Below are 23,892 nucleotides of genomic sequence, written 5' to 3' on the forward strand. Positions count from 1 at the left end.
TTGTTTATTATCTCGTTCTCTTGATACCCCTCCCCCCTTTTGAAATTAATGAAACAACATTGTCGGTAATTTCATGTTACTTTTTAGTTTTTGTTAAGTTCTTACTCATAATAAAAAATGGGTCATAAAAATAGCAAATGAAAATATGACACCTGAACACAATGCATTAAAATGACTGTTTTATTTATAAGACAGCAAATCAAGATGTAGACTATATGTGAAATATGACCAAAAACTTTTTTCATAATCATAATCTGCTTGGGTAAACAAACAGAAACAATTTCAATTATTTTGAAAAATAGAAGTTGAATTTACGAATATAAACCTTAGCAAAGGTTTCACATTAAAGCTATTTCTACCAAAATAATCCATCATCATCAGGCATCCCAGTCTTCTGCCAAAGAGAAAAGTGAAGGTTTTTTAAAGAAATAAATGGAACAATACATATCAGTACATTAACAAGTCTTTCTAAATATTTTTGGTCAAATGTATTTGACCCTGATGAACAAAAAAAGAGAAATCCCCATGATCTTTGAAACAGAAACAGATCAGGTAAAGGCAATATCAAGATGTTGGCATGTTTATTTCTGCTGTCCCCTCTCAACTCACTAACATAAGTACAAAAACACACAAAAATATCTAACACTTCCCTTCTTGTCAGATTTTATAAAGACCGAGTAAACCAAATGAATTTCATAGAAATAACTCATTTTTAGATCTTAAAAAGGTTAGGTGTGGCATCTTAATTGGTAATTAAATGAATTTTAGCAATGCTTTATGAACTTGAAGGAAAAAGGACTCCTCAATCAAAGATAGAACCTGCAGCATATACACCAATTTATCTGGCACTACATGTAAGAGATGCTGCCAAGTTCACTGATAACCAATAATATATACAAGAAATACCAATTACATACATCCACACATATACGTAAATGTTTTCAATAAATTTATGTACACACAATATTAACTTTACATAAAAAACTTGATTGCATTATAACACCAATCTACTACACAACAGTGATCAGGCTTTTCTCTTATTCTATATCAATAATGCAGTTTCTTTTCATACACTTTTGGTTTATCTTCAGTGCACTTTACCTAATTTTGACTGAAATTCATATCAACTATCATCTAGGACTTGCTCTATGGCTCTGGTTCTTTTATTGTATAGATGTAGAGAAGATCTATGATCATTAATACCCACTCTCTTATGAATGAAAAAGATGACATCTATGAAGCAGTGCAACTCCAACCAGTAAAATTGCAGCCCGGCTATTAACAGTGTCACACTCCTCTTTTTAGAGAAAAGAGCATGTGCCTTGTATTTCTTGTGAAAAGAAGTACTTCTGGGTGATATAAAGCATCTTGTAAATTTTACAAATAAAATTCACAGTAAAAATATAGGTACGTAAAGGTGCAAAGTGTAGGACTTTCTTTGCAAAAAACTCATACTTAAATTTTCCTTGGTTAAATGGTATTTTTTTTTCCAACCAACCAACCTTTGATCCTCTTTTTTTCTGATAATTGCCTAAACTCTGTAACAGTCCAGTTGGTCTATTCTCACTTATGTGGTGGTTTTACAATTCTGCCATCCCTACAAGCTCAATTCTTGCAGACTTCTGGATTTCACATGATTTACAACTGTCAAGATGGTTGGCGGGCAGCAAGGTTCATCAGGTGGTCAATTTGATTACATTTTGTGACATTAATTAGACATTTATCTGTAAAAATATGACCAAAAAGTATAACCTGTCCTCAGAGAAGTTCAGAAAGAGAGGTAATGTACTAACATGGGTGTTTAAAATTTTTAAATTTTGTCACTTGGAACTAAAACATGGATACGTCTCAAAAGTGAATTTTAAATATTACTGACATAATAAATGGATCTTTTATAACATGCCTATTGAGTGGTAAGGGAAAAAATGCCAATAGTTCTATTCTATACAGTAAAAGCACCAAAATGCTGTACAGAGTATAATTTGAAATGATTCCAAAATTATCTGAAAGACTGATGATTTTCCCTATTGAAAAGTCATTACTGTATTTTCTTTTTTTCACCAGCCCCTTTAAATAAATGTCCGGCTTGTTAACTGTATCCAACATGGTAGTTGCAATATGCCCACCCATCCATGGGATGATGGGCATAAAAAATAGAAGGAAACAGCCAATTCAAGTTTCTTCATCTGTTATGTAATCAACTGTTTCATTTTCTACACCATTTCTAATACTATTTTTCCCATTTGCATCATGCTGTGGTAACTTGTCACTAATGGGAAACCCCTCCCCTTCCAAGCTGTGATCAGAGTGTTTTACTTGGGTAGGACTCCAAGCATCACTGGATGCATCTGTGCTCTCAGTGGGGTAGTCATTGAGAAGCACAGGTGGACAATTACTATGGTTATTTGATCCTGTAGTCTGTTGCTGTAGATTTGTGTGTCTGTGACCAAACATTTGTGCTGCTGTGTCATCCGAGTCTGTACTTTCCATGGCATTTTGGTGTTCCCCATTTGTAGTCTCTGGTTCATGTGGGCTTAGTGATGTGTATGTCCTATATTCCTCAGTTTCCATGGGCATTTCTGTGTTTGACACATAGCTAGGTGTAGACGTCCGTGACATATTATCCTCCATCTGCTCAAATTCAGTTTTCGCCTTACCTACCACATCATATGGTTTTATGTCTTCTGTCATTTTCCCACCCCTAAGCTGTTCATTTTCTTCTTGAAGCTTGATAATTTGCTCCTGGGCTTCTTTCAGTTGTTGTTGATATAAGTATATAGTGCTCTGCATTGCTTCAACATCTTCATCTATTTCAACAAGGAATTCCTCTGTTTCTGAAGATGAAAAAAGACTAGTCGATTATCAACGTATAACATATTAAGAAAGTGAATTACAAATCATGTCAGCCATTTGTAATAGGCTTTTACCATGGTTTTCTATGGATGGATAAAGATGAAGAACACAATTCATGATTTATTTTTATCAATAATGAGAGCAACTTTTCTTTGCCTTTACACGAATAAAAGGTTTTGCAAATCAATGATATTTGTAAAGACAAAGTACCCTTAGAATATCAATACTACCTTCTGCAATAGATACTCGTCTACCAATAGGATTTCACTTTGTAAAACTGCTCTTCTATGACAAAAAACATGTATATATGCAAGATGAAGCACCTGCTTGACTGTTTTTCAATTCTTCTACCAACTTCTTTTCCAATGCAATTTCTCCCTCTAGTTTGGCTGTTCTACCAGATGAAATCACTTTACCAAGTTCTTCATTTTCTTGCAACAGCATTCTACACTTGGCCATTAGACGTTTTCCTGTTTGGCTAAAAAAATGAAAACAAAAAGAAAAACCTATTGATCTTTCAAAGGCATCAATATCATCAAATTATTACTGTCTCTATGGGTTCAAGAGAAGCATGGTATACAAATCTTGCTCTAAGGCTGGGCTCTCACTAGCCATACTTGTTGACAAAACAGTTGACTTTTTCTTTGTAACAACCATTTTGGCTACAAGCACAATTTTAGATATAAGTTTGATCTAAGGGATAAACAAGCTCAGCAAGAACTCCACACAATTTTTACTCAACTCAAAATACACACCAAACTGATATGCTGCCATAAGACTGGCATTCTATTCACCCTGTGTTGCTTCAACTGGACAATCTGCTGATAGTTTTCTTTTTAATACTAGCTACTGCATCAAAATACACAAATAACGAACCCCTGAAACTTTATTTCACAGAGAAAAAGACCCTAAATAAAGATGAAACTACCATTTGTTCACTTGAAACGTCTCTAATCACCAGAAAAAGTAATATAAACATTTAAAAAATGTAAAATGAGGGGAAAATCTGAAATGGGTAAACTACATATAAATGCATCAATGAACATTGTGATTAGGAGCATCTTTGAAAAAAAAAATCAGATAAAATCGAAGAAAGAAATCATTTGCAGTTTTTAGTTTCAAACCTCTGAACACACCTGCTGATAACAAAAGGTGGATTAAAAAAAAAAAAAAAAAAAGACTCGTATCAGTGTGGCAGAAGAATAATATCTAGTCTATGAGGAGTCTAATACCAACAATATCATATCATGTTTACTTGCATTTCAAGTTTGTAAGTCAATTATTTTGAAGGGAATTTAGTTGCTTCATTACTTGAGATAAAAGTTAGCTGTTATCTTTTTGCAAATTTTGACAGAAGTTTAAAAATATACATTCATTGATTTTTTGCACATTTTAGAATAACCATTCTTTTATCTTTTATTAACTGCAAAAATACATAAAATTGTTCAAATAACAAAAGGAACTAATAATGAAAGGTAAGTAAACATAAAGATGCCACAATTGCCAAATCTCAAATTTAGCTAACAGATGCGCATGATTTCAAAAAGACAAAAAGCAAGGAAACAAATATGAAAAGATAAATATATTACGTAAACAGCCAGCTAAAGCTGACAAATGTTCAGACAACCAATATTAGTGTAGGTTTAAGAAAATTGATATGTGTAACTGTAATTAATCCCTGTTAATGACACCAAGATGTCTGAAGGAAAAAGAGACATTCATCTTTAACATGTGGTCAAAGGGTTGTAATTCACAAATGATGAAAAACAAGACTTCAATTATCAGGAAAAAGTGATCTAATCATACCCTGTGTTTTGAGCCAACTATAACCTCAGGAAGTTCCATCTCTAGCAGACATGTAATTGGAATGATTAAACAAGACCAAAATTACCAATCATGGCCAGTTTTTCACTTGACCCAGTAACCCAAGCAGGTTTTAGCTTAAATGGAGTTACCATTTGGATAATACAGTTTTCACAAGACCACAAAAACTTACTCTGTATTATTTTAGACAATAATTTCTGTGACTTAAAGGTAAAACAGGAACAATGCTTCCTGGTTATTGTAGTAACAAGAAATGTGCACAATCATGGCTACAGGTCTAGCAAAATTGACAGATGCTAGCGAGGGTAATATGTACAGATACTACTGTGTCTGTACATAAAATCATTAAAATCATATTTAAGCAATGAATTTTTGCTGTCTTAATTTCAAGAATGTATGTGGCATTATGTACACTTCAAGAAGAGCACATAAATAGGAGTACAAAATTTTGATCAACCAAGTAACAGTTTCTTTTTCTCAATCATCAAACAAATGATGAAAACATTCAGGATTGGCAAAATACTACATCAGCTGATCCAAGCCCACGAGTAAAAAGTCTATATAGAATCCATTATTTTTGATTAACCTTAACAAATAAAGCAGTATTCATCTTAACTTGGACTATTTCAATTATCATTCAAATTAATAGCAGTATACATTGATCCTTATTTGACAAAAATTGAGGTTTATTCCCACCAGTCTATGAGAAAACCTAGTAGGATAAGACCCTATCCCACTGAAGACAGCTGCTTGGTGTTCAAAGACTCCACTGTTCTTACTGCTCTCTTTTAAACAACAGCAAACCTATAGACCAACCTTCAAACAGTGTTTTTGTGTCATCTTTTATCCTTCATCAAAACCAGTCTTGTCAGAACTGTTCTTGTGCTCTAGACTGCTTAAATTGGACAGAAGTCCCCTCCTTGGAGAGTCCTTGGACAATGTCCAGAACAGTCCAAAATGATTGGATTCAGTCCAGTGTAATGCCAGTAACAAACATTGGCAAGGTGGGAGTTACTGACATTTAAGTACTGTGCAATGTAAAATGGGTCTATGATGAAAGTTAAGTTAACATAAATCAAGAATGTTAGAGCAACTTTTGAAATTTGTGGCAATGACATTGTCTGGGCGGAATACGTTACGAGTATGCACCTGTCAGGGGTGAACTTCCAGGCACTGAGTTCATTTTGTGTCTGTTCGAGTTTTTCCTTGCTACTGTCCATCTCCTTTTTCATTCGCTGGAACATCAAATTGACTGCTGGATCCAGGAGCATGTTGCGCAGTTGGGCTGAGCTTGGTACTTGAGCTTGCTTTATTTCTTGAATTTGTGTCTGAAAACAGAACAAAAGGTAATATATAGATAAACTGGTAAAAAAATTGAATAGACCATACCTCAATGAAGAATTGGTGTTGGGGATTTGCATCAAGTGATAGACTTGAACAATATTTAGGTTGTAACTGATATACTTAAATTGTATGTCATAAAATTTTCAGAAACAATGTCTTACAATGTAGTCTTGAAGCTCCTGTTCTTTAGTGGTGAGCCTCATAACTAACACATTTTCTCGTCTGGTAGCTTCTAGCTGCTGTTGTTTTAACTTTTCTTCCGATTCTCTTAAGCCTGTAATTTCCTCATCTGGAAAGTAGAATAATATAAATTCACTACATCTTGTACCTTTACCCTTTTGGGTTTCACCATTCTACTTTGTTAGCCTTTCGTGAATACATATTTGTGTATATATACCATGTCCATATGGTGTAAAACAATAAGGGAATCTGTTCTTTATTTTCAACACTAAAAATAAATTCATATTTCCTCATAACATACTTGTGTCTTTACTCCCACAATTTAAGGCCTCCAATTGATCTATATATCGCTCTTGGTCTTTCCATCTAAAAACAAATCAGAAAACAATAATCAAGAAACATATGTCAACTCAAACATTCATTTTAACAATTTTCAAATTAAAAGTTCTAATTTTAAATCTGTTATTAATCAATACAAAGAACTTACTTAGTAAAAGTCACAAAACATTTTTTGTATAGTGAATTTACACTCACATTGCTGCAAATTCTTCTCTTGACAAGTTGTTTACCTCTGTCTCACTTAAATGAATCTAGAGTGAAAAATGCATGAAAGGAAAATTACATAGCATATCAGCCACTACAAAAATATGTTTTATCAAAGCAACATGTGTTGCCTATTATCCAAATTATCTTAGAATGAGAAAACAATAATACCACTTTGCCATAATTCATCCAAGCAATATGTTCTGACTTATAAAATAGACAGTCTAATTAAAAACTCCATGTGAAATGGTATGAATTGTCCGCTGCATATTAAAATTTATTGTTTTTTGAAATAGCTAAACATTCAAAGTCATCATATGCTACTAGGTTCATGACTGATAAATTAGAATTTTAAAATTCAGCTTTTAACTGAAATAAAGACATGATAGTTCAGTAAAGTTTCAGGCAAAAATTATGAAGACCAACTTTTACGTGGTATAGTTCTTTCATAATTTATGGATGGCCAATATCAGCCGTACCATTAATATACTTACCCTTTTAGCTGGAGGATCATCACCCATTGTTATCCTTTAGTATTCTTCACCTAAAAATATATGCATCTGATAAAAGCATTGAAAAACCACCATTAAATCAAGCACTATTCATACAAACTATACAACGAAACCGAAACGACTAGTCACGAGTGACACAATGACTGCAAGTAGCAGGTGAATCGTGTTTCCTTAAAATGAGAGCATGGAACACATTTTCTACACCTCCCGAATCCAGATATACAAATCGGTCATACTTCGAAGACAAAAAAATTAGACACACTATATTGAACAGTTTTAAAAGCAGAATGTAGGGGTTTACCCTTATCACTAGGCTTCCAGGAAGCAAACAAAATGGCGGTCACAACTACTCTTTTTCAAGTTGCAGATAACCATTTTTCTCTAATTATTCAGCAACAAAACAAACATTGTTCGCCCACGAACCTTTTCTATGAACAATTTTGATTGTCAAGCTCCAGTCCTTTTTTCATTGCACGTACGTCTGACACATATAATATTAAATCCTTTTTGTGAAATCGAAACAACACCGACCTTGCAAGGGGGCCGCCATGTGTATAACAACAAGGCATGCTGGGAAAAAAGAGAATTATTTAACACAAAAGTGAATATATGCTGAAATAGATTTATGATAATTAACTTTTTACTAATAAATTATCACAGTGATATAAAAAGCTGACAATTCCTTTTATAAAAAGTAATAATCTCCACCCCGAGAGAACAAATACACGTGAACATACAAGGTTGTTTTGAAAATGTTGTGTGCACGCATCGGCATGCTAAAAAGGTAAATATTATGCATTTTTTACGTTAGATTGTGAAGAAAATGCATATAATGTGTATTGAATAGTTGAGGCACTTAATGGCTTAAACTTGCAGAAGTGTCAATTATTCTGAGTAGGTCAAATAATTACTTTTGTCTCTCGGTAAAGTACTAGTACTTGGTATCAGTGTGTCACAGACTCTCGAGTCAAGGACGTAATGTTCCGTAAGCAATTTTAATAGTTAGATGATCTAAGCAACTCAATACACGACACTTGCCATTTTATGACTAAGCAAAAAAACAATCAAATGAGTAAATTATAGGAGTGCTAACGCATGAATTTTCGTGCTACACTATACCCAGCCGAATATCATCATACTGAGTACAGTAGAGTTTCACATAGAATAAATTATACATGTAGGAATACAAAAGGGAATCATCTCACACTTTTCAAAAACTATATTTGAACAGATATTTTCTGCCTTCAATATGTGAAATACTGTGAATACTGCCAGTCCGAGCGGTAATGACCGCCTGAAAAGCCAGAGGATTGGTAAAAATTTTGATAAATTATTTGGACTGGCAAGGCTTGTGTGGAAATACAGTAATATATAAAATTGAACAATACATAAACATCAACCAGTGTACCTGCACTGAATTAGGAGGTCAGTATTTTCCTCCAACCCTCGTTTAAATATTTATGCAATTGCACATGCATGCTGCATCACACGTAACTATTTCATTTGGCAAACTTTTACAAATTCAGGGACTGGTAACAAGGTCAAGTGTATGATCAGCCATTTGAAGAATGTACAGTCTTAAACCTATTCTTTGCCTGACTAAGTGATTAATTTGGGGTTTATCTTTGGCATGCCAACTTTGAGTCCTAAAAGAAACTAGTAGTAGTAGAAGTGGTTTACTGTATATACTCAGTATGCATACTGTATATATGTAATAATAGGGGATGAGTACTAGTACTTTGACCAGTAATTTTGTGGTATTATACAGAATCATTCATAGGTCAATCGACACCTAGCACCTGCAGGTTGTTTTTGGAATCATTGAAAAAATTGTATTTCTGTATGGAATCTGTGGTACTTTTACTGTATAAAGTAGAAATATAGGTAAGCCTGCTTTTCAATTTTGCTTCTACTTCGCAATGGAAATGTTCCAATTATAAGAATTGAATTTTAAGAATTTTAAGAAGCTATGTATTAAGAAAGAGGAATGGGAAGAGCAATAATAGAAGGTGGAATGAAAGGACAGCAAGTAAAAGGGAGACCTCAAACAAACTGAATAGGAAATTTGAAAGAATGGAGTGGAGAAAGTGGGGCTAATTTATGTAAAAAGGCAAAGAACTGGGATGGCTAGATACATGCTGTTAATACTTGGGTGCACCCAAAGCCTAATTCTAGGTCAGACATTCAGATTAAAATTTTTGTATTAAAAATAGGAATGTTAAATACACCAAGTAACCAGCTAACAGGGTTTTGATTTATACTATACACACCAACTTTAAGCTTTTGTCAGTTTACCCATTGTTGAGTTAAACTAACAGACTGATTTCCTTGGAATTGTAGGTTTGTGCCCCAGCAGAAGGCTGCATTGGGGTTCACAGCTTCAAGATTGGCACACTCACTGCCAGATCTGCCGTATGATTTCAATGCACTTGAGCCAGTTATTGGAGCAGAAATTATGGAAATCCATTACAAAAAACACCATGCAACTTATGTTAACAACTTGAATATTGCAGAAGAGAAAATGGAGAAAGCATTGGCAGAAGGTACAGATAATTCTGGGAACATTAGCAGCACATTTTGTTTATTATTTTTTGATTTTGTATTTAAAATGTACAAAATAATAGTAAAGATCAAATTTAGAGTTAAAATTAAAATGATTTATAAATTGACAATTAGTGTTACTTAAGTTAATTTAAAAATGGTTTGGAGAAAATGATAGTTCTTAATCATAATGTGAACATCTTAGGCATGATTCAGAATAGGAGACCAACTAGTCTGAGGGTCAATTATGGCAACCCACTACAAAGCTTGCCATCTAATCCGCTAATAGACACTGAATAGATATCCAATGGGATATTCAAGTGGTCAAGTATTCAAGTGGGTTGGCCATATTTGACCTTCGGACTAGTTAGTCCCCTATTCTGAATGGGGCCTTAGAAAACATTTATGTGCAATTTCAACTTAATCTTCTAGGTGATACAAACGCTGCCATTTCTTTGCTGCCTGCACTGAATTTTAATGGTGGAGGACACATTAATCACTCCATTTTCTGGACAAACCTTTCTCCAAATGGAGGTGGAGAGCCAACAGGTGACTGTTCTAGAAGTATATATGACAGTGTATAATATAGTTTGCAGCTTTTCAAGTTATATCCTTTTCATTTTTAGTGACTACATTAATGCCAGAGTCTGTATTCAATGAAATCAGTGATATTGAATTTTTTAATCATGTCACTTTCATGAAATTTGTTTTTGTCACATAATTGTTGTTGAATGCTGTAAGAACACAGCTAGCCTGTGTATTAAAAAAATATGAAAGATAAATTTGCACCACTCCATTCTACACAGATGTATCTGTACAGATGTAGGCCTACATGATATATAGTATTCATAAATTATAGTAAACTTATTTTGTTGGTATAAAAAAAAGAGGTCTTTTGTTCATTTTGAAGGTGATTAAAAACATTTGTCTTACAGGTGATCTTAAGGAAAGTATTAATAGGGATTTTGGTGGATTTGAAAGCATGAAGAAAGAACTGATTTCAAAAACGGTGGCTATCCAAGGGTCTGGCTGGGGTTGGTTGGGCTATAATCCTCACACCCAGAGATTAAGACTAGCTGTTAGACCTAATCAAGATTCTTTGTTTCCTACTCTTGGTAAGATGGTTTTTGATATAAATTATTTAGTGAGTTTTTTTCTTTCATTTGGGATTCAATGTAACAGTATAGTAGGTGGATAGAAACAAATTTAAAGAATCAACATCAACTTTACATTATTGACTGAAGTATCATTGTTTTTTTTTTTTAATTCGCATTAATTAAAATGGTATTTGAATTTTATTTCTTTTTACAGGTCTTATTCCACTCTTGGGCATTGATGTTTGGGAGCATGCATATTATTTGCAGTACAAGAATGACAGAGGAGCCTATGTGAATGCTATTTGGAATATCATTAATTGGGATAATGTGGCAGACAGATATGCCAATGCTAGAATGCAAAATTAAACAAATGATTTGTTGAGGATGTTTGTTGTAAAAGTCGCACATCTATTGTGGAAGGCAATTTGGTGATTTCACACCATTTTGAGAGAAATGCACAAAATGTAAAAAAAAAAAATGAAAAATGCACGAAAAATAGACTTTGACCAGCTGACTTTGTCACCATATGTTTTTGCTCTGTACAACTTATACATGTGCCATTTGTGAAAAGATAAAACTGTGCTGCTCATATTCTGCCCATTTAACATCATTAGCATGAATGCAAAGCTTCACTGCAGTCATATTGTAATTGTAGCAAGTAGTGAAAAGTTTACTGACAGCCTTTAAAAACTTTGAGACAAATATTTTTCAACATAATTTTTATTTAGAAGCTCTAAACTGGATTTTTTGTGTGAATCTTGAATATGAATTTTCTGCTTAGGATGTTGGCATGTGGAAACAAAATGCTCAAGGTTTAAAGAAACAACAAAAATCTGAACAAAAGAAAATGGCAACTGTCAAACAAAGTCACAACAGAGAACACCTGGTTTGGCCTCTGTTTGTTTCAGTGCAGGTGGCGATCTGTTAGCACGTGCTTCAGCTTAGAAAAGCGTCCATGCACAGTGGGGCTACTGATCTTGGGGTTGCATGCTGTATGACTCGCACAGCTAATCTGGTCCAGGTGTTGCGATCCTGGTTGAGAGTTGTCACTCTCTTTCACCATGGACGTGGTCTATAGTCAACAGAGCTTGTCATGTTGTGGCAGGTTTCTGATTGTGGGTTGGGAACAGCCCATACGGCTGGCTATATCACTGCAGCTCTAACAGGCCTGCACCATACCCATACCAGTGCATGGAGACCTTGTTCTCTTGATCATTGTGGCATGGTGCCATTTACTGGACTAACAGTGGTGACCTTTTTTTTGGCCTTTATAAAAACCTCCAAAACCAATCTGCAAATTGTGCAGATACCCACTAAAAATTGCCCAATGGGTGTTTAGTCCTCTTTTGCAAAGAGGTCAAGCCATGTGCAATGAACTGTGACAACTCATCGTTTCAATTACCCAAGCACTAAGTCATCAATAAATTTGCAGTGAATAATTACAACCCCCTTTAAAGGAAAAATATGCATACGTTTCTGCCTCAAGTTTCTATTGTCTTTCAGTGTAAATTGGAATGGCACTACATAATTCAACCAGTAGTTCGTAGCTTGGTTGATGCGACATTTACATTAGTTCTAATTATTTGCATGACTGGATGTAAATGGGTTGAAAACATTGAATAAATTGGTTGCTAGCATAAATGCAAAGCGGGCTGTTATTTACCACTTTTGGTATAGTGACTGTAGAAGAAGGATCGGTTGTGCCACAGAGCTGCTGTTTTTACCCACGGTAGCAATTGTGACAAAACAAATAAACGAAAGATTTTAATAAGATGGAAGTCTTAATTGGATATCTCATACTTTATTTGCTAATTTTGACATTTTCCTTGAACATATGTACGATGTTCCTTCTACCCCCAGTAAGAAGTTACATGCAGAATACACAGACACCTCGTAAAACCTTTATAACGGATGTTATGTGAGTGGGTTGGCCATACACCTATACATCTACAGGTAGTATTTCCATTTTGAAGCAAGAGTGCAACAAACTCCTTGGGATGAAGGTCCCATGTAAAGGTATTCTATACACATTTGAAACTGTCCATAACTCCTATTTGTCTAAATATCCTGTAAAACTACTCTTATTCAGACCTTGGAAATGATAACACCCCTCAAATACAAGTATCTAATTTTTTAATCCCTTCTAACATATAAATATACGTCAGGAAGATAGATGGTAGCCTAAATGAATCGTGGTTTGTTTATAACATTTATTTAAAAATGGTACTAAACAAACGTAGTCTAGGGATTATGTGGGCAGGATAAAATGGCCATTTTTCTCAATGAAACTAAGATTTGGGATAAAAATTCTTATAAGTACCATTAATTCATGAATTTAAAAGCATTAAAGATACTAATGAAGTGAGAATAAAAACTCAAGATCTGTAATGTATATCAATCACTAGTACCTATTTCTTGCACAATATAAAAACCACATACACAAAAAAAAATCTCTTGGGCAGTGTAACAATGCTTCAAAACAACTTCTCAGGTGTAAATTTGAGCTACTTATTACCCCTCCAGTTCATATAGCACAAAGTAAGCATAAAAAAGTTGTGCAAATATAATTTTTAAGTGGCAATAAGCACTCATTAAATGTGCATTTTAAATAAAATACATGCTGGAAACTCGGTTGCTTCTGCAGGCCTAGGGGAAGTGGTTGTTTGTGGAGCTGCATCTGGGAACTTTTGCCTTGTATGAAAGATTCATTTAAAACAACTTGTTGTGAACTATGTTGTGAAGAATAAAATGATAAACCTGAGCCATATCTCATTAAACATCAAAAAAGTTTTGTACAAGATTATATAACCCTCAAAACCAAAGACATCCCCATATAATAAATAAGCTGCAACAAAGAACATTGCAGAGAAAATAAATTATTTGGAACATGATGGATTTGTACCAAACTTGTTATCAATTTTCATTGACTGAGTATATGCAGTCTTTTTTAAATACCAGGAATCTATTGCATTTAGTAAACTAACTCCATCTATTTCCATTTGCATATTCAATACACCATGGTGCAAAAGCGTGTGCCTCAGGCAGCTAAAAAAATATACACCATTGTTTTTGTTCTTTCTGAATTCTTCAGTGGCATTTAACAAGGCCATTCTATGGGTATCTAAATAGTCTTTTTCTTTATTATCACATTTTGGATAACTGCATGAAATCTGTAGAAAGTTTCTTGTTGTCCACGTATCATACAAAGAATTTGTAGCAAATATCGAAGATCTTAAAAATTTGTTATTATTTAGTGGAAAAAAGCACTTGTATTCCTCATTTTTGACTTGCTTGTTAATGCACTGTTTCACTGATGGAGTTTCTAAAAAAGAAATATGCATATAAATGTTCATATGGAATAAAGCATATTTTAACTTTGTAACCCTGAATTAGAGGAAAATAACATCAAAACAAAATTTCAATTCAAGCCACATATTTTAGGCAAGTAGTGACCTCAAGTAAATGAACACTTAACTTTTGCATTTGTTACTACAATGTTTTAACTATTTAAGAATGAAAAATAAAATGAAAAGAAAAATAAGTCAAAGGGCACGGTAGTTCTAGGGAGTATGTTAAATTTTAGAACTTGTTCAACTGTTTCTTCTTTGTAAAATGGTGATGAAAAACTCACCCTTTATGTTATGCAGATCAAAGACACCTTTGAATGTTTCTTCAGCAAGGTTTTTTCCCTGGAACCCCGGATAATTCAGAAATATTCCTCCATCTGCCATGGCATGAAAGTTTACTGACTGTGGAAGTTTGCTCTTCATAAAATCTGCGTGGAGAAATGTTGCTAAGCCACCAGCTAAAATGGAAAAAGGAAATATATGAACGGGCATATTCAGAATATTTTATCAAATTAAAAATGGATCCTTTATCCAACATTTACCTATTCAACTAAGTTAGAAGTTGAAGGAAGATTCTCAATTCCTTGTTCAGTAAGATAACATCAAATAACATACTAATTTTCACACTTGGTGATACTTGACCCAAGGCATAATAAATCCCATTTGAATATAACATCATTTTTGAGGCAATTTGGCCCACATGGTTGATGGTATACAAAAAAATATATTTCTCTTTTTTTTAATGAAAAGGTCCATCCATAAGCTTCACCTGAACTTCCAACAAGTATCACTCTCCTTGCATGCCCCAGATCTGTAGTTTCTATCAAGAAGTCCATTAGGGTTTGAAGGATGTGGAAGCCTTGGAAATACAGCTTGTTGCCATTGTACAGAACAGGATTGGCCATACTACCTGACAACATAATTAATTGCAAATGAAAATCTTTCTTATCAAGTTGATATTTGTCATGTCCTTTTTTGAACTTAACAGTTGTCATCAATAAAATTACTGTGCAACTGGTTTTCTAAAGCTACATTTTAATACATGTGTATTAAAAAAAAAACAATAAATGGTGTTTATCTACAAGGGAACCCTTAAAAATTACCTGCATAAGAACCCCCATCACAATAAAGTAATGATACCATGTTCCACATGTGAAAGGTTGGATTGCTTTTGGGATCAGATGATAAAATGCCATTAAATTCTTTGGTAGATGGAGCAACTTCACTGGAACCTAAGTGAGTTTTACTCCTAAAAAAAGGTAATTACTCAATCTTTTAAATGGGCAAAAATTATCAAACTTTCAGATACAGATACATAATTTTATAATCACAAAATAAACATTTCTATATAGCATTTGTGGTGATTTAATTGCATAGAATAGAACTGTCATAGTGGTGATTTCACAGCCAAACTTCATTTTAGAAACTTCCACATTTAAATCAAATTAAATCAACATTTGGTAAATATTGTTCAGATGTCTCAGTTATAATGATATTACATGAATCTGTTGATGTATTTTATTTATTGAAACCAATAACTGCAACCAAGTTTCCAAGGAAACTGTAACCAAGGATGTTTTCAGTTTTAAAAGGATTGAAGACGGTAACTTTATTTATGGCTTCATCCCCTAGTTAAAGTTTAGGTCAGTCTCAGTTTAATTATGTTAAAGGTCTCTACTTATAGTATTAATTCTGTCAGTGTCTCTGATTTGATTTAGGAATCACTGTAATGTATTTTGTGTGTATTAGTATGTAAGGAGAAGAACTTTGTATTGTAATCAGAGATTAGAGATTGGAGATCAGAGTAAATTTGGTCAGTCGAAGCGATAGCTGGATTGTCCATGCTGTCTTATGAGACTCGGATCTCTCAGCCAGAAAAATAAATGTAGAGATCAGTCAGTTTGTAGTTGATCTCTGGAAAACATATCACTGTATTACCTGCTGGAGAAGTAACTTAGACCAAGTGTCCCCTGTGATAAAACTATAGAGTAGCCTGCTTTTCAAATAGGAATGTTCTTAGTTTGAAAAATTGACTCAAAAAATACAGGATCTGTAAAATTCACAATTGTTTTGTGTGTGTGTGTGTGTATGTGCACGCATGTGTGTATATATCAGACTCATAACAAAAACATGATTATGTATCTGAAGACTTACATATAATCTTTTATTTTGAACTTAAGCATCAAACTATTATTTGTACAATACCTTTCATAGCAGTCTTTCAGTGTGGCACACCAACCACCTGGCTCCAAATACAGAATCCAGTCTCTCTTTCCCACATGGAATCCTAGAATCATTCAAGACGCATATGAAGTATTTTTTTGCCACAAAACCCGACTATGATGCCACCATATTGTTTCAAACAGTATAACTTGGAAAAATACCAAATGACATCACTTCATATTTCCTGAAAAATGATATTTTTACAGATATATGAGTTGGATCCATAAAAATGTTAAACATTTAAACAAAATGGAAGTTAAACAGAAGGAAAACTACTGAAAGTACTCATTTGTTAAATAAGCATTCAACCTGTGACTGTCAGTAAATTTAATGTTCAATAGGAGGGAATCATTAAAGGAAAGTGGTTCCTGTAAAAATCTAACAGTATACATTATGAGGCATGTATATATGGCAATGACTTGACCTTTGCAATGGGCAAAAATTATCTAACTTTCAAATGCATAATTTTATAATCACAAAAATTCCATTTCTGTATAGTATTTGTGGTGTTTATACTGCATAGAACAGAACTATAGAGCAGCCTGCTTTTTGATTTTGTTGCTACCCCTCAACAGGAATGTTCTTATTTTAAGAAATTATGACTTAACAAGGCAGCAAAGCTGACAAATGTACAGACAAAAAACAGAAAATAAAGATGCAAAAAAGGTCATTTTGTCAATTTTGATGCAATAATAAATAATGCTTATAATAGCACTGTCAGTCAACACTGAATTTTAATCATGCACAACAGGTAACATGGTCAATAACAGGAGCAGACCCAGAGATATTTTCTGACAGTATTACAAAGTATCTATGTTGATCCATCCTCCATTTTGATGGTCTTCCAACAGAAAAAAATAGATACCAGTCAATATAAACTTAATAACCTGAATGTCTTCTGGAAGACCCAGAAGATGGTCTCAATCCACCCCTTCAATAAGATCACAGTTTCAGGACCATGAGAGTTCAAATTCACATTATGAAAGTCTCAATATTTGAAAAATGATGACAGTGCATAAAATAATATTACATAATGTTTAAAGACATAAAAAACAATACAACTGCTTATGCAGAAATACAGAAAATGTGCAGAGCCCCAGGCAGATGAGAGTTAAAAGTCACAAATGCAAGTGTTTGAGAAAAAATTATAAAGGAAAACAACAAAACTAGAAAAGCACTTTGAGAGTGCAGACCTCTGCCAAGGCAGCAATTGTTGATTATTATTGATAATTGATTGATTATTGATCCGGACCACCACCAAAAATTAATCATTGTCCTCTTTGGCCCACTTCCGACAGTTCCTGAAAATTTCTGCAAAATCGGTCCATAACTTTTTTGTGTTATGTGGATGACACACAAACAGGGGTGAAAACATAACCTCCTTGGCAGAGGTAAATATAATTCCAATGATGCTGCCATTCAAACTTTTAATCTTATATATATATATATATATATATATATATATATATATATATATATATATATATATATATAACTTATTTGCAATATTATTTGCAATATTAAACAAAATTTACCTGCATAATTATCACTGCTTACTTATTATTAATCTAGCAGAGAGCTTAACCTTTGGGAGTTTACAGGGAAATATCAACAAGTGTGCTTTATGTAATCTCATTTAATGGCCTATTAATGACTTTATAACTCTGAGTGATACCCAAGTGATACCCAAGGGAAATTTACAGACTGACCCTCTCAAAGATCTTTCAGGCCCATAAGTCACATCTTAAGAAAAGCACATAACAATAATGCACAAAATAGGAGACTACCAATTCTGATGCAATAATACATTATGTTTAACTGCACAGTCAACATCAAATTTTAATTATGCACAACAGGTAACACCAATGAAAGTAAAAGCATAAGGCTTCAGGCCCATCAGAGTTCAAGTTTATACTTTGAAAGTGCCAGAATGAGAAAAATGAAAATTTCACACAAAATTGCATGAATTCAATGATAAAAGATAACCCAATTGAGCTGGCTTTCTAATTTGAACTGCATGCCAATCCTAAAAATCATACTTGTAAGTTAAAAATAATAATAAGTAACACAGTTTTCTTTTCATGTTTGCAGTAGCAGTGCAAAAAGATTTTTGTCAATTTTGATGTAACATTACATAATAAATTATATAATAATTATCACCAATTTTTGATTATTGACTATAAATAGCATGGGCATTTAGAAATTTGATTACTATTCTGCTTCATGTCCATGGGAGCTCCGAGTCCCACAATGAATATGCCAACACGATAATAATGAATTTTTCACTAAAATGTATAACTTCCAGAAAAAGAAGCCAATTAGACTGCTTTTCCAACTCAGGCTGCATTTTAGTCCTGTGTTTCTTTTTTGAAAGTTTGACAGTCATAAGTAACACGGTTTTCCCATAATGGTCATCATGGCAGCAGCACCAAAAATTGTGTTTTCTTCTATTTTGATGCAACATTACATAATGCTTAACAGCATAATGACCATCAATTTTTAATAATAATATATACGTATCATGGATTTTCAGAAAATGTGACTAGCATGGGTCTTCAAGCCCGTGGAGGTTCTAAGTCACACCTTGAAAATGCCAATATGTGAAAAATGAAATTTTCACAAAAAACTGTTTAACTGCCAGAAAAATTTACCAAACAGACTAAATTTCCTACTGAAGCTGTATTTTAGTCCCATGTTTCTTTCCTGTAAGTTTGAGAACAGTAAGTGACATGATTTTCCTTAAGTGCTCATCATGGGAGCAGTGCCCAAAATAGGGGTTTCTTCAAATTTTAATGTAAAATTACATAATGTTTAACAGCATAATGACCATCAATTTTTAATAATAGAATATTAGTAACATGGACATTCAGAAAATGTTACAAGCAAAGGTCTTCAGGATCATAGAACTTCAAAGTCACACCTTGAAAATGCCAATATGTGAAAAATTAAATTTTCACAAAAAACTGTTTAACTGCCAGAAAAAATTACCAAACAGACTGCATTGCCTACTGAAGCTGTATTTTAGTCCCATGTTTCTTTCCTGTAAGTTTGAGAACAGTAAGTGACATGATTTTCCTTAAATGGTCATCATGGGAGCAGTGCCCAAAATAGGGGTTTCTTCAAATTTTGATGCAATATTACATAATGTTTAACAGCATAATGACCATCAATTTTTAATTATAAAATATTAGTATCATGGATATTCAGAAAATGTGACTAGCAAAGGTCTTCAGGCCCATGGAACTTCAAAGTCACATCTTGAAAATGCCAAAATGTAAACAAGACAGCACTTTCTGAAATGGGTTTATTTCCATTTTTAACACTTTTTTAACATAAAACAAAATTAACAGTTTACTGCCATTTTTATATGACCAACTAAGAAAATTGATGAGATGGGAAAAATATCAATAGAACAGTATTAAATGTCCAATTTCCTCCATTCTGAGATTCTGAACATAGTGGATGATTGAATCTGACAAACTGCAATGATATGTGTTTATTTCCATTTTTGACACTTCATTACACAATACAAGATAACAAGTTTACCATCATTTTTACATAATCAACTAACAATGTTGTAAAAATGCAGGAAATGTCAAAAAAACACTTTTACATATCTTATTAGTTCAATAATGAGACTATTTACATGCCTAAGAATTGAATCAGAGAAAATGTGAAAAAAAAGCATAACTTCCCTAAAAATGACCCAATCATGCTGATTTTCAAACTTGACCTGCGTATTATAAATATTCATCAGTTCTGTAAGTTTCAAACCAAAAGGTAAAACGGTTTTCCACTTATCGTGTTTACGGTGTTGCATATATGCTGAAAAAAGTGTAAAAAAAAGCAAAACTTCCCTAAAAATGACCCAATCATGCTGATTTTCGAACTTGACCTGCGTATTATACAAATTCATCAGTTCTGTAAGTTTCAAACCAAAAGGTAAAACGGTTTTCCACTTATCGTGTTTACGGTGTTGCATAAATGCTGAAAAAAGTGAAAAAAAAGCAAAACTTCCCTAAAAATGACCTGATCATGCTGATTTTCAAACTTGACCTGCGTATTATACAAATTCATCAGTTCTGTAAGTTTCAAACCAAAAGGTAAAACGGTTTTCCACTTATCGTGTTTACGGTATTGCATATATGCTGAAAAAAGTGAAAAAACAGCATAACTTCCCTAAAAATGGCCCGATCATGCTGATTTTCGAACTTGACCTGAATATTATGAATATTCATCAGTTCTGTAAGTTTCAAGTCAAAACGTAAAACGGTTTTCCACTTATCGTGTTTACGGTAAAAGTGCACGCCAACGGCAACGGCAACGGCAACGGCGACGACAGACGCAGGTGACGGCTTTATGTACAGACACATCTGTGTCTGTACATAAAAATACAGTATCTGTAAAATTCACCATTTTCCCCTCTGAAAAGATCAAGTAATTACTGTATATTTGCTTTGCACACTGTAGTTGTACAAGGATATTTGTTGGAAGTAAGTGTCATTTTGATATAGATAATTGGACTTCAAAATTGTCATTTCTGACAACAGTGTCCACAAGTGTGGAGCAAATCCAATTTGGCAACACTGCTTCTTGAAAAAAATGCAGATAACGAAAGGCCTGTGGTTTTGAGTAGTTACAATCAAGTGAGGCTTTGATTAATTTGTAGATTATTTGGTTAATATGGGCATTAGTGCTAAAAGATCTGCGGGTAGTGCTAGTAAATGCCTAATCCTTTTATAAGGCCTGATGATAATAATAATAATAATAATAAAAAGTTAATCACCTTTCCTGATGTAAAAACCTGGTGGAGACCCATCCAAGCAAGCTGCTCTTCTTGCTTCTGCAAAGTCTTTTGGAACTACAACCAGCTCTCCATCTATATCACTAGCCACATGAAAGCTGATAAATGTTGGCCTCAAGTTCAACAGGGCCCTCAGCAATATGACTAAGACCACCAGGGATATCACAATCAGGATAAGGCATCTCTTTCCTGTTACAAAAACATACCATGCTTGAATCTCTTTATGTTCAATGACATTTTCCTTGGTGTTCGGCAGCAAAATTGGCTCAAACAAATTTTAGTAATCCCACTTTTTTAATGTTAAAAAAATTGGTCATGTCACATTTCAGCTCCTTAAAACATGAATAATTTTTTTATAAAGCTAGAAAAACATATCATTTGTTTTATTTTTAGTGACGAAGTTTTCTGACTTTAATAAACAAAATTCAGAGGAACTATGTAAGTACTTGAAATGTACAATGATATCAATTCAAAATGATGTACATTCTAAGGTATTCACATTATTAGTACCAGCAATATACCTGACAGTGACCCTGCTTTCATTTGAGGTTTAGACAATGTAACTTTTGGGGGTACAAAAACCATCTTTTGCAATCCTAAACTTCCCAGTTCTTCCTCTCCCATATCAGTGCCAAGATCTGCAAGAAAAAAGTTTATAAATAAATATAACCCCTTTTCAAAATTGACAAAAATATCTCATATTTCTAATTGTTATTTTGGTCAGCTTAGGGTTATATCAAATCAAATTCCCAATTATGCGAAACTTTCATATCATAGTGCATTCACTTGAGATTTGTATCACTTATTTGCATTCCCCTCTGGCCGAATGCTTGAAGGGATAGTAACTGTTCGTTTTGGCCAAAAAATGAATTTTCCTGGAGTAAACAACAATTTTCCCATACTTACCAATGGTTAATGAATTCATTTCTACATTCAAAGTTAGTCCCTGGTTTTTTCTAAAAAGTTTGTTTTTTGTTATAATCTCTTAAGAGTATAGCCATCTACGGAGGTCACGTGGTCCGATGACAAGCTCAGATATCAGAATAAATAGCTATAACTGCCGTTTTTTGTGGTAAAACAGAATATATATTATATTTCTATGAGTTAATTGTTTACAGTGGTTTTATTGTGAAATATAGATCTCATACGAAGAGTTATTATCCCTTTAAGCAATGACAACTGTTCATATATCATTCAAAATTCCATATTCAAAACATTATCAAACACAAACTGTAGAAGTATAATAGTTGCATTTACCTCCAAAATGTATGGAAAATTCATTTCATGGTACTTCCCCCTTCAAAATGAATAGTTGTCGTATCTTTAACTTGTTTCTATTTGTGAAAAGACAATACAGTTGTCTATTTTTCTCAAAAATTCTTTTTTATTTCTGCCTAAGTATTTAACTGATTGGCATGGGGAACACAATGTAGAAATATCCTAGCACCTGTATGTCTTAGAACATCTTTTTGAGTCACAATGTATATTTCATGGTTCTATCGATAGTCTTGAGGGATGAGGCAATTCAATATTAAATTTACACAAAACTAATCAGTAAAACTGTCAAATTTACAGAGATATTATGAAATATAATGGCAGTGCATCAAAAGTCTAAAAATGATAATTAATCTACTTATTTCATGTCGAAAGAGCACAAAATGTCTTTTTGTCAATTTTGACACAATATTACAAAATGCTTAATAACATAATCACTACTACTGAGTAGTTTTGACCATGTCACTACTTTAAGTTGTTTTTGTGGAAATTCTAAAATGTAACATAAGCACAGGGATTTATACCCATGGATATTCAAGCCCACACCTGGACAATGCAAGTTTAAGTTAGTGAAAAATGAAAGCATAATATATGAAAACTTCATATTTTAGCCCTATATGAATCATTCCTGTGAGTTAATGAATTATAAGTGAAAATCAATTATTCAAGTTGCACATACTCTGCTGAAAAGGCATTAATTATTGTATTGCCGCCAACATTGCTGTGAATGAGGTAAGATTCATCTGCTCATCTACCATTTGCAGTTATGAATTCACACATTCGTTGCAGACTCCCATAAACAGATTCTGAATGCGATTAATGAGCACCTGTACATTTTTATGCGTTAGCATGTGTACATATTAGAAAGGGTAGGAGTGCTAACACATGCAACTTTGCACTGTGCATGTACCTATCGGTGACGTTTCTGCATGTGCATCTCGGTGTCCAATCTAAACTGCACCCAAGGCTTGATAGTAAAACTAATGGAAATCTGTCAAATTGTAACTGAATACATCACTTGAAAAATAACAGCAAAACTCGCTGTTTTTCGATGATTCATCACTTTACAGGCGATATCTAGATTATAACGTAGTTAATTACCAAATCATTTAATTTTATGAAAAATAAAATACAACAAGACTCAACCCACCATCAACACAGTTCGATCTCAGCGCCGTCTGACGTGTCAAGATAGCCCTTGTGCACATATAACGTCATTTCATTAATGTTAAGATATTAGGTTCTTCGGCTTCAAAAATATAAATATTGAAGGTATACTTTAAAATGAATTTTTAAATAACAGTCTTGTGGGAATATAGGTGAAGACCCAGTGTCATATGTTAGAACAC

At 33.5% G+C, this 23,892-nt stretch overlaps 3 protein-coding genes across 6 annotated transcripts; 1 reads left to right on the top strand and 2 right to left on the bottom strand.

The window, feature by feature from the left end:
• Window positions 1–166: 166 nt before the first annotated feature.
• LOC106178079 (pre-mRNA-splicing regulator WTAP) lies at window positions 167–7,834 on the bottom strand. Of its 2 annotated transcripts, none has more exons than XM_013561102.2 (8): window positions 7,788–7,834; window positions 7,239–7,288; window positions 6,736–6,791; window positions 6,503–6,567; window positions 6,183–6,310; window positions 5,827–6,005; window positions 3,177–3,331; window positions 167–2,834 (listed from the first exon to the last, which is right to left on the bottom strand). In XM_013561102.2, the coding sequence occupies exons 2-8, from the start codon at window positions 7,263–7,265 to the stop codon at window positions 2,173–2,175; spliced, it is 1,272 nt and encodes a 423-aa protein (XP_013416556.1). In that variant the 5' UTR covers window positions 7,266–7,288; window positions 7,788–7,834; the 3' UTR covers window positions 167–2,172. The 2 variants fall into 2 exon arrangements, with proteins under 2 accessions (XP_013416556.1, XP_013416555.1); XM_013561101.2 differs by having other exon boundaries at window positions 7,680–7,833.
• A 56-nt stretch (window positions 7,835–7,890) lies between these two features.
• Window positions 7,891–12,535, top strand: LOC106178081 (superoxide dismutase [Mn], mitochondrial). The gene is made up of 5 exons (XM_013561107.2): window positions 7,891–8,040; window positions 9,597–9,799; window positions 10,230–10,346; window positions 10,733–10,912; window positions 11,109–12,535. Exons 1-5 carry the CDS (start codon window positions 8,009–8,011, stop codon window positions 11,258–11,260), a joined length of 684 nt encoding a protein of 227 aa, XP_013416561.1. The 5' UTR covers window positions 7,891–8,008; the 3' UTR covers window positions 11,261–12,535.
• Window positions 12,536–12,679: 144 nt separating this feature from the next.
• On the bottom strand, window positions 12,680–23,853 carry LOC106178080 (uncharacterized). 3 transcript variants are annotated; one of them, XM_013561104.2, is made up of 8 exons: window positions 23,694–23,853; window positions 21,790–21,906; window positions 21,251–21,457; window positions 16,447–16,528; window positions 15,345–15,490; window positions 15,011–15,151; window positions 14,526–14,699; window positions 12,680–14,216 (listed from the first exon to the last, which is right to left on the bottom strand). In XM_013561104.2, the coding sequence occupies exons 1-8, from the start codon at window positions 23,749–23,751 to the stop codon at window positions 13,771–13,773; spliced, it is 1,371 nt and encodes a 456-aa protein (XP_013416558.1). In that variant the 5' UTR covers window positions 23,752–23,853; the 3' UTR covers window positions 12,680–13,770. The 3 variants fall into 3 exon arrangements, with proteins under 3 accessions (XP_013416558.1, XP_013416559.1, XP_086855507.1); XM_013561105.2 differs by lacking the exon at window positions 23,694–23,853 and adding an exon at window positions 23,454–23,604; XM_086999381.1 differs by lacking the exon at window positions 23,694–23,853 and adding an exon at window positions 23,223–23,371.
• Window positions 23,854–23,892: the final 39 nt, after the last annotated feature.

The sequence above is a fragment of the Lingula anatina genome, chromosome 1, assembly GCF_051362555.1.
Source record: "Lingula anatina isolate TDL-2025a chromosome 1, LinAna3.0, whole genome shotgun sequence".
NCBI lineage: Eukaryota > Metazoa > Brachiopoda > Lingulata > Lingulida > Lingulidae > Lingula > Lingula anatina.

Bases quoted from the DNA above. Each gene is read 5' to 3' on its own strand.
- LOC106178079 (XM_013561102.2), bottom strand. From the start codon at position 7,265: ATGGGTGATGATCCTCCAGCTAAAAGG. The intron at 6,311-6,502 runs GTATGTTATGAG...TCTACTTTCCAG, and splicing joins TTGTGGGAGTAAAGACACAA to ATGAGGAAATTACAGGCTTA. The intron at 6,006-6,182 runs GTAAGACATTGT...TTCTGTTTTCAG, and splicing joins AGGAGCTTCAAGACTACATT to ACACAAATTCAAGAAATAAA.
- LOC106178081 (XM_013561107.2), top strand. From the start codon at position 8,009: ATGTTGTGTGCACGCATCGGCATGCTAAAAAG. The intron at 8,041-9,596 runs GTAAATATTATG...TTGGAATTGTAG, and splicing joins CGCATCGGCATGCTAAAAAG to GTTTGTGCCCCAGCAGAAGG. The intron at 9,800-10,229 runs GTACAGATAATT...TTAATCTTCTAG, and splicing joins GGAGAAAGCATTGGCAGAAG to GTGATACAAACGCTGCCATT.
- LOC106178080 (XM_013561104.2), bottom strand. From the start codon at position 23,751: ATGTGCACAAGGGCTATCTTGACACGTCAGACGGCGCTGAGATCGAAC. The intron at 21,907-23,693 runs GTGGGTTGAGTC...TTTTTCTTGCAG, and splicing joins GAGATCGAACTGTGTTGATG to ATCTTGGCACTGATATGGGA. The intron at 16,529-21,250 runs GTGATTAACTTT...GAATGATTCTAG, and splicing joins AGGTTTTTACATCAGGAAAG to GATTCCATGTGGGAAAGAGA.